The 18,431-nt window shown below is 44.2% G+C and overlaps 1 protein-coding gene across 2 annotated transcripts in view; it reads left to right on the forward strand.

The window, feature by feature from the left end:
* TTC37 (tetratricopeptide repeat domain 37) overlaps window positions 1–18,431 on the forward strand; it is a 539,154-nt gene that overhangs the window by 92,400 nt on the left and 428,323 nt on the right. For both annotated transcript variants that reach the window (XM_029573103.1, XM_029573110.1), the window contains exons 9-10: window positions 2,651–2,791; window positions 11,773–11,874. In XM_029573103.1, coding sequence (XP_029428963.1) covers window positions 2,651–2,791; window positions 11,773–11,874 — 243 coding nt within the window. The remainder of the gene's footprint in view (window positions 1–2,650; window positions 2,792–11,772; window positions 11,875–18,431) is intronic.

Consider the following 18,431-nt stretch of genomic DNA (forward strand, 5'->3'; position numbering starts at 1 on the left):
AATCCAGAAAGGTGCAGAAAATGCTTTCTTGGATCAGATTCATCCTTTTTAACTCAAGAAGTATGTCTGTTTCATCTGAACCTTCCCTCACTCAACTTGATGGTTTGGATGTTGAGCACTAAGTGATTGCCAAATTGTTCTTACCCAAAGAGGTTGAAGATAATAGTGTCTGCCAGAAAAACATCAACTAGAAGAGCCTATGGTTTTAAATGGAAAAAGTTCTCCACATGGTGTCAAAACATTACCTTGGATTTGTTTGCATGTGAATCCAAAGAGTTACTGAGCAATTTGTTCTTTCTGCTTCAGGATCTAGCACTTTGATGTGGTTCAGTGAAATAGATGCTTAGAGTCAACATGTTATGTTTTTGTAAGAATGTGAATCCCGGGCCGAGGTGAGAGATGTCTCAGCCCACAGGGAGGAGCCCTGTGAGCCTCTCCGTCTGTAGGCATGGTTTCAGTGGCATAGGACACAACTGTAAGGTAGAGACTTTATTATGAAGGAAGGAAAAGTAAAGCCCATGGAGCAGGAGCTGTAGTAAAAGTACAGTTCAGAGCAGAGGGATATACCCAAGGTGATACCTCCGATGTGAAGATCCGGTAGTGGCCCGCAGAGCGGGGTATGCCGAGGATGTCTATTCTGTGGTGAAGATGAAGTAGTCTTGGGTACAGGGACCTGTGGTGGATCCTGTAGATGGTGTGGCAATAACCTGCAGCGCAGGGAAGACCAGAGCGACTCCTACTGAGGAAGATATGGTAGTGACCCGAGGCATGGGGTACACTGTAGAGAATCTCAGTAAGGCTTGGTATCATTGAAGTCCATAGTAAGTACTCACAAGAGGTAGTTCCAGGAGAGTGTCCCTAGAAGCAGAACAGGTAGCAGTCCAAGGCAGGAAGGCCCTCTGAGGAGCGGATAGCCAGGTACCCAGAGCATTCAGACGCCAAGTGAGAAGTCTGGAACAGGAAGTCCAAGAATGGAGTGGATTCAGCAACGAGGGAACTCCTTGCTAACTGGAAGAAGCGCAGGGCCAGTCGACTTAAGTACAGCAGCGAGTTGACGTTATCCTGAGGGGATGCCTCCCGAGGTTCCCGCCATGACGTGTACAAAGGTGGCCCATGCGCGCGCGGCTTAGGCGATTTTTGAAACAAGATGGCGGTCAGCATCGCCCACGCCGTCCCGGGAATGCCAGGTAGGTTGGCGTAGGCCGCCATTCTTCCCAGAATTGATGGTGCAGAAGAGAAAGAGGTGAGCATGAGTGGTCGCAGCTGTCTGCGACCACCGGGCATAACACAATAGCTGTAGAGAAAAACTTTGTTTTTATGAAATGCTATAAATCTTATATAATAAGGTATACCAGTGATTCTCAACCAGTATGTCGTGACACACCAGTATGTCACCCACTTCCCAGTCCCCCACTGGCCCAGCTGCTCCTTTTGCTCCAGTGAAATGAAACTCAACACGACGGGAGAGCTGGAGTCAGTGGCACTAGGATAATCTCTTCTTCCCACCCCTGTGGCCCAGAAGAGGAAGTGGACTGCAGTGGCGGGAAGAAGAGACTCTGTTAGGTAAAGTCTCTGCAGAGTTGGCCTGAAGAAGAATAGCAACATCTGTCCCCATGACCCAGATGACAACCTACCAGCCCAGCTGCATGCGATGGAGGAAGGTGTACGCCACTTGCTGCGCACCATTTATGAGGCGTTTGATAGCTCATGCAGAGATTCTGGCTGACATATCGCAGCCAGGCGTTTGGCGTGGCTGCGGGCGAGCGCAATCAGGGACCTCCCCTTGCCGACCTCCCCTGTCTCCCAGACAATATCTTTAGGGATAAACTATGGGAGACAGTAGCCCAGCTGAGAGAGAGACAGCATGTGTGTATGTGTGTGATTGAGAACCTGTTTTACTCCTGAGGGAAATCTGCACAAATTTAAAATTCTGCGCATTTTATATTGGTCAAAATAACACAATTTATATGACAGTCTTTAAGTAATTACATTTAAATTAATACAGAAAAAAGTTATTACTTAAAGATACAGAATTTTAAATATTTTGAGCAGAATTTCCCTAGAAAGGTGGCAAGGCTTGCCATTCGATGGTGGGGATTATTGTCATATTTTTGTTTTTCTTCCTGATCTTGTGCAATGTTTGCTTTATTATTGTAATGGTGGTTATAAATAAGTTAAAAATAAAGTAAATACATAATTGTTGCTTATTAGGTTTCTTATTGATTATGAATGTGAACAGGAATTCTCTATCTAATGGAAAACTGTTATGTACTACATCAAATGTTAGTGTCATTTGATTAAAAAAAATGGTTACATTAACTTCTAATGTAGCTATATTGGCTTGACTATAACTGGCAGAATGCCTTTTGGACATAATTGACCACTGTGGAAGCTGCCGACTGTGACATCAGTCACGTTGAATTTGCCAGATATGTACTGCTGTAGATCAGTGCATAATATTCTAAAAGCAAATATGTGATGCTTCCTGGAAGCTTATTAAGAAATTGAACCCATGCATTTAACATAAATACTATTATAAAAATGATATAAAAAACATTGCTCCATAACCTTGTTTATGACATGTTTTGATGTATAAAGATTTTATGTTTTGTGAAACATTGGTTGAGCTTCTGCTGCTTCCTAATTGTAGGCTGCTGTAGTGAGAATGCCGTTCACTGTTATGGCAGGCTTGTGGAGATGGATTCAAGAAGTGGTCCAGGTCTCGTTGGCCTAGGTATTAAAGCTCTGCAAGACAGAAAATACAAAGAAGCTGCCCAGAATCTCTCTGATGGTAAGTCGGTGGCATAAAGGTGAATCAACGTAAGTTTTCATCATAAGTCTGGAGAGGCATGAGACCTGTGTAAGTACAATTTAGAATTTCTAAAATGGTGAATCACATGAGTAATTGTTAAATTTTGTTTTAAATCTGCTGCCTTTTAGTTTCATGGAGTGTTCCCTAGTCCTATTACTATTTGATAGTGTAAATAACCATTCCCTTTACCATAGCATAGCAAAGCAAATTTTTTCCCGCAGCTAAGCAGGCTGAATTAGCCATGCTGCCTGGGAACATCCTCCAGTCCTCTAGGTGGCGGAGGTGCCTGTATGTGTCCTCTCCCACATGGCTCCCAGCCTACCTCAGTCTTGTTCTTCTGCATTGCAGGCTGCACGCTGAGCTGCTCGACTTCGTTACTGTTACCATTTTTTGGCTACAACTTAACTTTTTTTGTGACTGCTTGGCTGCAAGACAGCAAGAGAGTAATGCCAAAACCGCCTGGCTTTAAGATCTACCAGTGCAGAAAGCTAATGTCTGTAACAGATGGCCATGTGCTCTGTTACATTTGCCTGGGGCCTGACCATGACCCATCCAGCTGCAGGGACTGCGGCCGCATGTCCCCAAGAGCACGCAGTTGGCGGATGGCGAAAATGGAGAAGCTGAAGGAGGCAGCATGAGGATCCTGTGCTACAGAGTCATCTTGACGATCCACTCAGTCCTCTCCAGGGCCCAGCCAGGAACCCCCGTGATAGAGGACATAAAGGGCCTCCTCAGTGGGCCCCTCAGTCAACCCAAAGGCCCTGTGGAAGCGCATCCACGCTGCCTCGACAGGGAGCACTGGAAGATCCGCAGCTTCCATGGCCCAGGCAAGTCTCTGGTGACGACGCATCAACGCACCCGCCTGACATATCGACGCACCTTTGCAACGTACGATGCCATGCCGACGCACATGCATCGAAGCATAAGAAACATGAAGCAGGATCAAGGCATCAGAGAATATTGGTCAATGCACCGACGCAGGTCCCCGAAGCACTATGTGTTGACAGAGTGCATCGAAGCGGGGGAGGCCCCCAGACCATCGGGTCCCATATGCTTCTCCGGCAGATGAGAGATTGTTGCCTACAGCCCAGATGCCAGCCTTGTAAGGGGCCCCTGTTCCGGATCTGGAGCTCATATTCTCTGAAGCAGAATCAACGTCAGCCCACGGATCAACAGGATCTTCCCATTCTTCCAGGGTCTTCAATGACCTGTCTTCAGTGTCTAGATACAGACGAGAAGGATCACATCTTCAAGAGCCCTTGGAAAAAAAGGCGCAAGTGGCCCCCATGTACAACAGGTGCCTATACGACCCAAAAGCCCTGATTCAGATATTCTATTGGTGGTACTGCCTCCCAGAGGGCCTCCAAGGGAACCTTCCCCTAGACTACATGGAACCCTGGCCTCCCAGGCGATGACACAAATTTCACAAATACTGACACAGTTTCTTTCGTCAGTGGAACAACATCATGGTGGAAGGCAGGAAGAGCATTCCCCCCACAGGACCCCACCTTTGGACCAGTGGGTCTTGGAAATAAAACAAGATGATTATACCATGGAATTTTCCTGTCTGCTTTCAGATGCTTTATGGTTTCCCTTGACTCTCTACCAGAAAACAGGAGGCTATAAAATCAACATTCAAGCAGCTCCTCTGCTTTTGAAGGCAGTGGTACCAGTTTCAAGGCACCAGTGGGGGCTAGAATGGTATTCCATTTATTTTGCGGTTCCCGAAAAGGAGGATTCCTTTCGTTCCAGTCTGGATCTGAAGCAGGTCAACAAGTTATGAGGGTAAGTCACTTTTTTAGAAAGGAAATATTGAGGATGGTTATTCTGGTAGTGAAGTAAATGGAGTTGCTGACCTCCCTGGATCTTATGGAAGCCTATTTTTATAATCCTATAAGGAAGGGTCATCTGTGGTTCCTTCATTTTGCAGTGCTGGGGGGGAAGCATTTTCAGTTTCAAGCCCTGCCCTTTGGGACTAGTCACTGCACCATGCATCTTTTCAAAGGTAATGCTGGTGGCGGAGCTGCAAAGGGAAGGAATTTTGGTGCATCCTTATTGGAACGACTGGTAGATAATGGCAAGTCTGAACAGGAAAGTACAGGTACTACCAAGAGGGTGGTTCAGTTTTTGCAGACGTTTAGGTTGTGGGTAGTCTGCTTCTTCAAAAGCAGTTTACATCCACCTCAGACCCTGGAGTATCTAGGAGCCTTGTTTGACACAAAGGTGGGTTGTATTTATCTGATGGAGCAAAGGATTCAGAGATTACAACAGCAGACTTTATTGCTGTTGTCCAGGATTCTGACTATATGGAGTTACTTGCAGCTTCTGGGTTCTGTGGCAGAAGTGTTGGATTTGTTTCCCTGGGTGAGACCTCTTCAGAGAGCTTTGCTGTCCAGATAGGATCACCAGTCTCAAAATTACACAAATAAACTGGCAGTACCAGAAAGGATCAGAGTAATTTTGCAATGGTGGCTAAATTCCAGGCATATGGAATTGAGTGGATCTTTTTTAATCTTTTATTAAAGGTAGGAAACATGACATAAACAAGTTCTCAATACGAGACAACCGATTATAGAATCAGAAAAAAAAAATTAAAAAGTAATGTCATTACCCACCTTTTTTCCTTTACTTAGCCCCCCAGACATACACACACTCATACCACAAGAAAACACCATCTACACGCATACAACCCAACCGATCTATCAATCTGCTTACCACTCATAAGGCAAAGCAACCCACAATTCTTTACAGACAAATCCTTCCAAGGCTATTTGAAAACTTTCTCCCATAATACAAAATAACCTTCCCACTGTCATGAAACTTTCTTCCCCCTCATTTCCTTCTTTTTTTCATTTTCCAAGAGCATTACACTTAAAAACATCCTTCCGTTTTTTTTAACTGATATATTGTTAAAATTCAATAAACTAACAAAGCATCCACTTTGTAAAAGAAAATATTATATAGCAATCGTACAGCAATAGAAACAAATTAAGGCAATACACATATATCCATTAGTTCCCAAATATAAAGAGGGGAGGAGAAGGAAAATAAAGGAAAAATATAAGGAAAATCACATCTCAAGAAATGGGCTTAACCTGAAAAAACCCATGTACAACTATCAATTTGATGACAAATTAGACATGCCAATAGGGATCAACATTTTCTTTGTTTCACCGAAGGCTTTTAACTGTTCTGGTGCAAAAATAAAACAGTCCGTATTATATTTGACAATACATTTGCAAGGATGTCTCAGGAAAAAAGATGCCCCAATATCTCTGGTTTCCCGGTACGAAGTCACCTGAGTAATGCCTGAGTAGTTCTAGAAAAATCTGGAAATATCCTCACCTCCTGACCCAAAAACAAAGCATTCCAAATTTTAAAATAACTTTTCATTACTAAACTCAAATCATGTTCTGTAGAAAAAAATAAACTAATAAAGTAGCTCTTTCTGAAACTTCATAATTTGAGGATTCAAGGAAGGCAATCAAACCGCCATCCAAAGACTGAAGTTAAGGTTGATTAACTGAGTTACCTTTGAGGAACAGTCCAAAAAAGTCTTCCCACGATTGATCATTAGATCCCAAAGAGAATCCAGTGTAGCAACTGCTGGTTTCTCTGGAGAAAAGATGGCCACGCTGGACTGAAGACCCAGGGGAGTAGGAGAAAGAAACTCGCTCTCCCTGGACGCGCAGAAAACCGTGCCAAGACTAGGCACTCTGGAGAGACCTCCTGATGCCGCGAAGAGTATCTGAGCAGGCTGCCAGTGCAAATCTACCTCTCCGCTGACAAAATGTCCTCATCGGGATCCATCGTTGAGGGTTCAACCACGGAGCTCCATGTGGCAGGGGCTCAAAGATGCTTCTTCTAAGGTCGAGGTAAGCTCTCCTACACTCCACCCCAGCAACAGGAACAAGAGCTCTGGAATCTGACACGGGCACCAAACATTGCTCAATAGTTAACTGCCCCAAGGCCGGTAAGAGCTCCGAGGGATAGAGTTGAACCTTCCCTTTCCGTTTTGCAGGCATAAGGAGCTCCTTCTGGTTCCAAATACAAAATAAAGGAAATAATCCACAAAGAAACAGCGGAGCAGAAGCCAGAGTGTAGTTCTGGCCGCCAACTTAACTCCTCCCCATTCTTCCATTTTTAATAGCTGGCAAATCATCATCATTCCAGCAAATCGATACTTTTCACTTTTCAGATGCTAATGCTGTGGCTAAAACTTGTTACCGCCCCTTGGTAGATGAGTTTCTATCTCAAATATATGTAGATAAAAAGCTTTCCATTCCATATAATGGATCTTCCCAACACTTTCTCAATGAAAACCTTTGGGTACTTGCCAGGTTCTTATGGCCTGGATTGGCCACTGTTGGAAACAGGATGCTGGGCTTGATGGACCCTTGGTCTGACCCAGTATGGCATGTTCTTATGTTCTTAAGAATCCCTGTAATTGGGAACATTCTGTGAACATATGGCAAAAATCTCCCTTCATATGTTTACATTTAAGACATAGATCCAACTCCCATAATTGTATCTTTGCCCCTCTCTCCCTAGTTAAATAAATATGATGCAACATTTTAAATTGTAACTCCCATAAATTCGCTGGGTATAAGTACTGTAGACCCCAGCAAAAGCCATAATTTCTTCCCCAATATTCTCTCTCAGATCAACACTCCACTTTTATACTAATTGTCTCAAATGAGCTAAATCCTTTTGATTCTTCAGTAAGTTCACACAAATACGGATTTTGTTAAATTTCAGGGTAGTGTAAAAAAAAAAAAAAAATCTTCCTGTTCTGAAAAAGTAATATTTTCCAGTGATCCCTGCATTATTGACCTTGCATAATGCCTAATCTGTAAATAAGCAAAAAATGATTTTGAAGTAACTTCCATTGCTCCTGCAACTGACCAAATGAGTATATGCATTTTTCATCCTCGTCCACTAATTGTCCTATGCAATACAGTCCTTTTTGTTCCCAATCCTGAAAGACTGATGACCATAATTCTGCTGGGAATTCCTTATTGCCAGTAAAAGACAAGAAGGGGAAACAATTGATCAGCGTTCCCTCCCTAAGTCGCCACCATCGCCATGCCCCGTACAAAGCCATCAAGCCAAGGAGTATTAAATTGCAGGGCATGTATTGAGGCACGAGAAAGATGAAGAATATTAATAAATTAAATCCCCCAGCAACCCCTCCCGATCATATTTCCTATGTAGAGAGGTCCAGTCTTGAACATATTTTAATAGAGCAGCAACATTATAGATCCTAATATCCGGAACACCAAGCCCTCCTTTCTGTTTTATGCACATCAAACTAGCCAATTTGATCCGTGCAGCATGACCCTCTCCATATAAACTTTGTAACTGTAGACCTGAATACTGAATTAGGAGTTGATCTTGAAACCCCAGTCTGGGTGATGGTAATAACAGATGCCAGCCTCGTGGGTTGGGGAGCTATTTGTTTGGGACAAGTTGCTCAGGGTCAGAGGAGGAGACAAAGTGGTCCATCAATCGTTTTGGAAACCAGAGCAATAAGATTGGTTTATCTGCAGTTTGTGTTCCTTCTGGGTTAGGCAGTCGGAATAATTTGTGACAGTGCCACAGCAGTGGTGTATGTGAACCATCAAAGTGGTACCATGAGTCCGCAAGGTGTTGAAAGAGGTGGCTTTGCTGCTTCGGTGGGCAGAGTGAAATTTAAAGGTGATTTCTGCCTCACATATAGAAGGGAGTGGAGAATATCCAGGCAGATTTTTTTTCAGTTGCAATGTTTTTGACCCCGGGGAGTGGCTACTGTCTCAGAAAGTGTTCGGTCAAATCATAGACAGGTGGAGAGTCCCACTCATGGGCCTAATGGCAAGCAACAAGAATGCAAAGGTGCAGAGATATTTCATTTGGAAGGAGGAGAGGTGGTCTTCTGGGGTGGATGCTGTGATTCAGGATTGGCCCACACAGATGATGCTGTATGTGTTTCCCCAATGGCCTTTGATATGGAGAGCGAGTCACAGGATTTCAGGACATATGGGCCTAGTAATTCTGGTAGCTCTGGACTAGCCAAGACACTCTTGATATGCGGATATAGTCAAGTTGTTGCAAGGGAAGCCATTGTGTTTCCCTCAACACAGAACGCCTTTCTTAGGGTCCTTTCCTTCATGAGGATCTAGCTCAATTTTGTTTTATGGCTTGTCCCTTTTGGAGCTCTCATATGGTTTAAAAAAAAAAAAAAAAGAAGCTTAAAAGGTAGTGAATGCTCTCTTAAAGGCCAGGAAATTCTGTACTTCAGTAGCTTGTGTGTGAATTTGGAGAATATTTGAGCTCCAATATATAGTTGATCTCTTAAGTGTGCTTCAGTGCTGAATATTCCATCTTGGTGTTAACCTTTTTAGCAAGTCCTCAGTTTGAACCTATTAGAGGAATTTCATTGATGTTATTTACTCTGAAGGTATTTTTGGTGGCTATATGTTCAACCAGGAGAATTTCGGAATTATAGGCACTTTTTTGTAGAGAACCTACCTCAGATTCATACAGTGGCTTCATTTCTTCCGAAAGCAGTCACGGCCTTTCATTTAAATCAGACAATCTGTTTGCCTTCGTTTAGTAGACTATGGAATGGCAGAGAACAGTTTACTTCCCTATTTGGATGTGAGGAGAACTCTTTTTTTAAATATCTTAAGGTTAAGATTGCCTTCAAGTAATCGGATCATCTGTTTATGAGGCTGCTATTAAGGCTTCAATAGGTTTTAAGCGGTGTACCACAAGGATCAGTGCTGGGACCGGTCCTTTTCAATATCTTTGTGAGCGACATTGCGGAAGGGATAGAAGGTAAGTTTGTCTTTTTGTGGATGACACTAAGATCTGCAACAGAAAGGACACGCCGGAAGGAGTGGAGAGAATGAGACAGGATTTAAGGAAGCTGGAAGAGTGGTCGAAGATATGGCAGCTGAGATTCAATGCCAAGAAGTGCAGAGTCATGCATATGGGGAGTGGAAATCCGAATGAACTGTATTCGATGGGGGGAGAAAGGCTGATATGCACGGAGCAGGAGAGAGACCTTGGGGTGATGGTGTCTAATGATCTGAAGTCGGCGAAACAATGTGACAAGGCGATAGCTAAAGCCAGAAGAATGCTGGGCTGCATAGAGAGAGGAATATCGAGTAAGAAAAGGGAAATGATTATCCCCTTGTACAGGTCCTTGGTGAGGCCTCACCTGGAGTACTGTGTTCAGTTCTGGAGACTGTATCTCCAAAGAGACAGAGACAAGATGGAGGCGGTCCAGAGAAGGGTGACCAAAAAGGTGGAAGGTCTTCATCGAATGACTTATGAGGAGAGATTGAAGAATCTAAATATGTACACCCTTTAGGGAAAGGAGGAGCAGAGGTGATATGATACAGACTTTTAGATACTTGAAAGGATTTAATGATCCAATGACAACGACAAACCTTTTCCGTAGGAAAAAAATCAGCAGAACCAGGGTCACGATTTGAAGCTCCAGGGAGGAAGACTCAGAACCAATGTCAGGAAGTATTTCTTCACGGAGATGTGGTGGATGCCTGGAATGCCCTTTGGAGGAAGTGGTGAAGACCAGAACTGTGAAGGACTTCAAAGGGGCGTGGGATAAACACTGTGGATCCATAAAGTCAAGAGGACGTCAATGAAGAGTGGGTGGCTCGCCAGAATGACGGCTACTGCCTGGAGATAATACCCTTATTCAATATACATATACACACTGTTACTGCGACTCCAACATCGCTCTAAGCTTCAACGGCAAGAGGAAATGTGGAAAAAAGGATTTGCACTCACAAAGCGGGGAGTAGCTGGCTTGTTACGGCGGTTACTACCCCAAACCAAATAAGCCTGATACTTCACTTTCAATGCATAATCCAGCATAGCTCTCTGCTTCAACGGCAGGGGAGAAGAAAAACTGATACTTCACGCATATCCAGCATAGCTCTCTGCTTCAACGGCAGGGGAGAAGAAAAACTGATACTTCACGCATATCCAGCATAGCTCTCTGCTTCAACGGCAGGGGAGAAGAAAAACTGATACTTCACGCATATCCAGCATAGCTCTCTGCTTCAACGGCAGGGGAGAAGAAAAACAACCAATGAGGGCTGAATACCATAGTCTGGGTAAAACAAATAAGTATGGGTGTAGCTTGCTTATTGCAGCGGTTACTACCCCTAACTAATCAAGCTTGATATTTCACTTGGATGCAGCTCCATCACTGCTCTCTACATTAATGGTGGGGGTGGAAGGGAAATAGAACCAAAGGTTACTAAGAGCCAAGAGAAACAGATAAGTATGAGAAAAAAGAAGTGTGAAGTTTGCTGGGCAGACTGGATGGGCCGTTTGGTCTTTTTCTGCCGTCATTTCTATGTTTCTATAATAGCGAAGTCAGCAAGGATAAATAGAAGGGGTGATGTTGATCTGTCTCATCTGCTAGTCAATGAACATAACACTCATTTAGACTGGTCTGACTGGACTCAAGGAAAGGAAATTAACAGGTAAGAACACATTTCTTCTTTTTGTTGTTATTTCTGTTTTCCTATCTTTACTGGTTAACAAAAATGCTTTTGTTTTTCTGTCCTTTCCTTTTTTTTCTGATAGATATTTAAATAGGAAATCTTTAGTAGCTAATATCAGTTTGAGACTATTGATGGGCTTATCTTTAAAGAAAGGATGCCTATTTAGCAAAGCTAGCATTCTGAGTTGCACAACTCTTACTTTCCTTTTTATGGATTGTTCATTCCCTACCTTTACATCACCTATCAAAGGGAGCTGAAATACTTGATGTCAGTGGCTGAAAGGCCATCTACAGGTTTCTGAACATCCTGAAAGCTCTAGATCTCAAGAGAAGATTCCCCTGATCATGCACTAAGTTATTCCACTTAGCATAGCTCAGAATGCAAGAATAGCAATTGCAGATCAGTAATTATTCTTTCACATGCATTCTGAATTTCCCTTAGGATTGCAGCAGACAAGCACATGTATATCAGCATGGTGTTATCTTGCACAGGCGCAGCTGAAAATGCACCGATATGAAGATGCAATCTTGTCCAGTAATCAAGGTAATTAAATTGCATGGTCTTTCAGCATCTGGAAGGAGCAATAATTTCAAAACAGGCGTTTTAGTTAGATATTAGAAGAAACAAAATAGGGCAAAAGGTAATTACAAGTTATTATAGAGATCTTACTATCGATATTTAAGTAAGAAAATTATTGGTAATGTATGCAAATCATATTTCACATAGTAGGCTATAATTATCAAAGGTTGCATGGATGGCTGTCTAAAACCTGTACTTAGGTGGCTATTAGCATTAGTTAGCTGTCTAATAACTTTTCAGGCACCCTTAATTGTACGTGAGTCTTTCCCATGAAGGTTTAGATGTCCACTTATCACTTCCAAAGCATAGACTGTCTAAGCGTAATGCCATTTATAGGGCTAATTCTGGATTGACCATTAAAACATTAAAATAAGAAAGTGATTTGATTGGGAGTGGATTTAATTTTTTTTTTTTTTTGATAATTTCTTTGTGGGGAAGAAGATGAGAGGTTACTTCTATCATTTCCTAGCATGTAGACAGATGGACTCAGGACGAGTGGGTTTTGTTATCCCAGGACAAGCAGGATGCTAGTCCTCGCATATGAGTGACATCACTGATGGAGCCCTATCACTGAAAACTTTCTGTCAAAGTTTCTAGAAACTTTTGACTGGCACACTGAGCCCACTGAGCATGCCCAGCATGCCATGATTCCTTGAGCCACAGGGGTCTCCCTTCAGTCTTCATTTTTTCCGCACTGCTTTTAGCATCGTGGAGCAGGAGCCCTATGTGAATTTTTTTTCACACAACTGTCTAAAATCAGATTAAAATATTACTTTTTCTCATTCCCACATCGGGGTCTCTCTTCAACCACCGGCAGGTGAGTAGAAGTTTTTCTTCTGACTCTTTTTGAGTTCACAAAACATGTAGTCAGATATCCATTGACGGCTGTCGCAGTTATCATGGCCACAGGTTTTAAAAAATGTCCCAACTGTAATCGAACAATGTCGATTACTGATCCACACCTTGAGTGTGTTCTTTGTTTGGGTCAGTCCCATGATGTCTCATCTTGTCCAAAATGTGCAGAAATGACCGCTAAAGGTCGGAAAGCACGTCAGGAAAAGATGGAACACCTTTTCCACATCCAGCTATTACCTTCCACATCGTTTACCCATTCGTCTCCGGCCGGAGTGTCGAAAAGGCTGATTATTAAAAAGCGTCGTCTGGAGGGCTCGGGGGACCGGTCGTCACCGACCCCCGTCCGTGGCACTGACAAAGTCAACATCGGGCCTTGAAAAAGGCACGGAGCAACGTTCAAAACATCGACATTCTTCGATTCCGGAGGCCCTGTTAACGCTGGAGCAGTCGGGAGCCAAGAGTCCTCATCTACAGGAGACACCGAGGCCTTCGACATCGAGGTGTTCCCCACCCCTCGGGGTGCCGGACATCGAGCCACCACAGGGCCTTGTGGTAGAGCCGATGACTCCTCCACCGCCCCCAAGTATAGCTGCTCTGCCTGCATCAGCTATTACGGAGGAACTGAGCGGGTTCATCCGCCAGGCGGTGCAAGAAGCGCTCCAAGAATATCGACCATCGACACCGATGCGGATACCCTCGCCGAAGCCGACACAATTGTCGATGCCGGTGCCTGCAGCGATGCCAGCGCCAAAACAAACAACGATGCCGGGACCAGCACCAATGCCGTTCCCAATGCCAGTACCCACGCTGGAGACTCCAATGCAGCCGGACATTTCAATTTTTCAACCGCTCATGGACAAACTCAATGTCCTCCTCTGTGCCATGCCATCACAACCTCTTCCTACTAAGCCTATAGGTGTAGGAGATATTTCTCGTCAGTTCCCACTCGATGAACCTCAACCAGGACCTTCAGGACTATTCAGACCAGTGGTTCCATTGATTCCACAGAGGTCTTCTCCTACCTCTCTTTCCAAACATGTACCATACGACTCCTGGGAGGAGAAAAATACAGATTCATCATCTGAAAGCTTTGTCTGAGCCATCTCCTCCTGAAGGAAGGAAAAAGTCCCCCCCCGCCAGAAGACTTGTCCTTCACTACCTTCATAAAAGATATGGCAGACACAATCCCTTTTAAATTAGTGACTGAGGAAGATACAAGGCAACAAAAATTAGAAGTCTTTCAATTTGTGGATCCACCCAAGGAAGTCCTAGCCATTCCTATCCATGAGATCCTATTGGAGTTACAACATAGACTGTGGGAACATCCATGTTCCGTTCCGCCAGTCAATAGGAGAATAGACGCTACATATCTCGTACAGCATATCCCTGGTTACCAAAAGGCACAACTACCACACCAGTCAGTAGTGGTCGAGTCGGCTCAGAAAAAATCTAAAAGAGTACGACCTCATTTATCTACACCACCAGGGAAGGATCATCGTTTCCTAGACTCTCTAGGAAGGAAAGTATACCAAGGAGCAGTGCTTAACTCCAGAATAGTGTCTTACCAACTCTACATGACGCAATACCAGAGGAATCTCTGGAAACAAATGCAAGAGCTCACGGATTCCCTACCTCAGCAATATCAAGATGCAGCTTAGGCAATTGTCCATAAAGAACTAGAAGCTGGAAAGCATGAGGTCCGTGCTGCATACGACAGCTTCAAAACCTCTTCAAGGGTTGCCGCTTTGGGGATCAGTGCATGCCGCTGGGCCTGGCTAAAAGCCTCTGACCTCAGGCCTGAGGTACAGGATAAATTGGTGGACTTGCCCTGCGTAGGCGACAACCTGTTTGGGTCAAAGGTGCAGGACACAGTAGCCCAACTTAAAGACCATACAGAGACACTGCGTCAGTTATCTGCGGTCCCACAAGACTCTTCCTCTTCAGTGTCCCATCACCAACCAAGGAAAGATATCAGAAAGCCGTACTACAGGCCGAGGAGATATTATCCACCGGCATCTAGAGACCGATCTTCCCGGCCACAGCAGAGATCTCAACCCAGACAGCCTAGAACTACTATGCCCCAACCACCAGCACAGACAGGACCCAGCTGCAGGTTTTTGAGGCAACACCAGAGAGCAAAAGCCATCTCCACAATCCCAATCCAAACATACCAGTAGGAGGTCGAGTCTCGTTCTACTACAACCATTGGTTTCAAATAACAGACCAATGGGTACTTTCAATAATATCAAGAGGTTATCAACTCAATTTCCTATCAATTCCAAAAGACTCTCCTCAAAAGCCTCTTTCACTAAACGAAAAGCACATCATTCATCTGCAAGCAGAATTATCCACCCTTCTGAGAGCCAGAGCCATAGAACCGGTGCCCCGGACTCAGCAGGGCAGAGGATTCTACTCCCGTTATTTCCTCATTCCAAAGAAAACAGGAGGCCTACGTCCCATCCTAGATCTCAGAAATCTCAACAAATTTCTACGGAAAGAAAAGTTCAGGATGGTCTCTTTAGGCACAATGCTTCCCCTTCTTCAGACAGGAGACTGGTTTTGTTCTCTGGATCTACAAGCACTTACGCTCACATTCCAATATTCCCTCCTCATCGCAAGTATCTGCATTTCCTGGTGGGTCAACAGCATTTCCAATACAGGGTACTACCATTCGGACTTGCCTCAGCACCCAGAGTATTCACGAAATGCTTAGCAGTAGTAGCAGCACACTTACACAAAGAAAGTGTACATGTTTTCCCATACCTGGACAATTGGCTCATCAGAAGTCAATCTCAACAGGGAACTCTTGCTTCTCTCAGACGAACAATCACTCTGCTACACTCGATGGGTTTTCTCATAAATTACCAAAAGTCCCATCTCACCTACTTCAATTCCTCGGAGCAGAATGGAACACCATCCTATCAAGAGCTTTCCTACCCGAAGATCGGGCGGAAACGCACTCCTTATTAGCAAACTCGCTATGCTGGCAGAAACAGGCGACAGCTCATCAGTTTCTAATTTTACTAGGTCACACGGCCTCCACAGTTCATGTGACTCCTATGGCCAGATTAGCCATGAGAGCATACCAATGGACATTGAGATCACAATAGATACAAGCAATTCAACCACTGTCTCCAATTCAAATCACCTACCAGCTGCGTTCATCTCTCCTTTGGTGGGAAAACAGGAACAACTTGCGCAAAGGTCTATTTTTTCAACAAACAGTTCCATAGATAACTCTAACTACAGATGCATCCACCTTAGGTTGGGGAGCTCACATAGATGATCTCCAAACCCAGGGTACTTGGACAAAACTCGAAACAACATTTCAAATAAATTTCCTAGAACTTCGAGCTATAGGTTAAGCTCTACATGCGTTCAAGGGCTGCCTTTCACACAAGACTGTTCTGATTGAAACGGACAACGCAGTCGCCTTGTGGTACCTGAACAAACGGGGGTACGGGCTCGTATCTCCTTTGTCAAGAAGCCGCACAGATTTGGGACTGGGCCCTGACATATTCCATGTTTCTCCGGGCCACTTATCTAGCGGGCATTCACAATGTAGTAGCAGATCGCCTCAGTTGTCAGTTCCAACCTCACGAATGGTCCCTGGATCCCTTAGTAGTGACCAGGATATTTCAGCGTTGGGGACAACCAACAATAGACCTCTTTGCATCAGACCTGAATCACAAAGTGGACAGGTTCTGCTCTCTGCACAAACAGAAAACCAGCCAGCCAAGGACGCCTTTGTTTACCCTTGGATCTCAGGTCTTCTATACGCGTATCCCCCAATACTGCTAATAACCAAAACTCTAGTGAAGCTACAGCAAGACAAGGCGTCAATGATACTCATAGCCCCACATTGGCCTCGACAAATGTGGTTTCCCATACTTCTCGGCCTATCAATCACAGAGCCAATTTGCCTGGGCACAGCTCCCACTCTCATAACTCAGGACCAGGGCAGGTTGCGCCATCCCAACCTTCAACCCCTATCTCTGACAGCCTGGATGTTGAAAGCTTAATCTTTCAACCACTCAATCTTTCAACAAATGTCTCTCAAGTGCTTGTAGCTTCACGTAAGCCTTCCACACGGAAGAACTATTCTTCGAAGTGGAAAAGATTCACCTTGTGGTGTACACAAAAAGGAATTGACCCTTATCCTGCCCCACATCCTTTTTACTAGACTATGGCACCTTTCAGACTCTGGTCTCCAGATCTAGTCCATAAGAGTACACTTAAGTGCAATCTCAGCTTACCATCATACGATAGGAGATGCAGCAGTATCCATTCAACCTCTTGTCAGTAGATTTATGAGAGGTTTAACTCACCTTAAACCACCAATACAGCCACCAGTCACAGAATGGGACCTTAATGTAGTACTTACAAGACTCATGTGTTCTCCTTTTGAACCCATGAATTCCTGCGAGGTTAGATTTCTCACATGGAAGACTATCTTCCTAATAGCCATTACATCTGCTAGAAGGGTTAGTGAGTTACAAGCACTTGTCACATACTCACCCTATACAAAATTCCTACATGACCGAGTGGTTCTCCGTACACATCCAAAATCTCCTTCCCAAGGTAGTTACGGAATTCCACTTGAACGATTCCATAGTTTTGCCCACATTCTTCCCAAAGCCTCACTCTCACCAAGGTGAAAGGGCTTTGCACACCTTGGACTGTAAATGTGCACTAGCACACTATTTAGACCGTACTGCAGTCCACAGGAAATCCACTCAACTCTTTGTTTCTTCTGATCCAAACAAAGCGGGTAATCCAGTGGGCAAACAAACTCTCTCCAACTGGCTAGCAGATTGTATAGAGTTCTGCTATGAAAAAGCAGGCCTTCCTCTCCAAGGACGAGTAAAGGTGCATTCAGTAAGAGCAGTGTCAACCTCAGTAGCACACTATTGTTCAGTGCCAATAGCTGACATATGTAAAGCTGCAACATGGAGTTCTGTTCACACCTTTGCAGCTCACTACTGTTTGGACAAAGAAGGATGACAAGATTCAGCCTATGGACAATCTGTCTTAAAGAACTTGTTTCCAGTATAATCCCAACTCCTCCTACATCCAACCTGTTGTGATTTTCAGCTGCCTCATTTTTACCAACAATACTTTAGTGTTGCTTCACTACAAAATGACTCAGCCTATAGCTTGCTAATCACCCATATGTGAGGACTAGCATCCTGCTTGTCCTGGGATAAAGCAAAATTGCTTACCTTGTAATAGGTGTATTATCCCAGGACAGCAGGATGTAGTCCTCACGAAACCCACCCGCCACCCCGCGGAGTTGGGTCAGATAAGTTTTATTATTTTACTTTTGCTAACACTTATTGCTACATATGATACTGAAGGGGAGACCCCTGTGGCTCGAGGAATCATGGCATGCTGGGCATGCTCAGTGTGCCAGTCAAAATTTTCTAGAAACTTTGACAGAAAGTTTTCCGTGATAGAGCTCCGTCAGTGACATTACCCATATGTGAGGACTACATCCTGCTGTCCTGGGATAACACCTATTACAAGGTAAGCAATTTTGCTTTCCCCTGCCAGCAGATGGAGACGGAGCAAGCTGATGTCAGAGTATATATATACTTCTGCAGTGACCCCCAACCCCTCAGTATCCTCTGTCTTCAGCAGATGGTGGATTTGCAGCTCCCTATGGG

The sequence above is a fragment of the Rhinatrema bivittatum genome, chromosome 1 (assembly GCF_901001135.1).
Source record: "Rhinatrema bivittatum chromosome 1, aRhiBiv1.1, whole genome shotgun sequence".
Classification (NCBI taxonomy): domain Eukaryota; kingdom Metazoa; phylum Chordata; class Amphibia; order Gymnophiona; family Rhinatrematidae; genus Rhinatrema; species Rhinatrema bivittatum.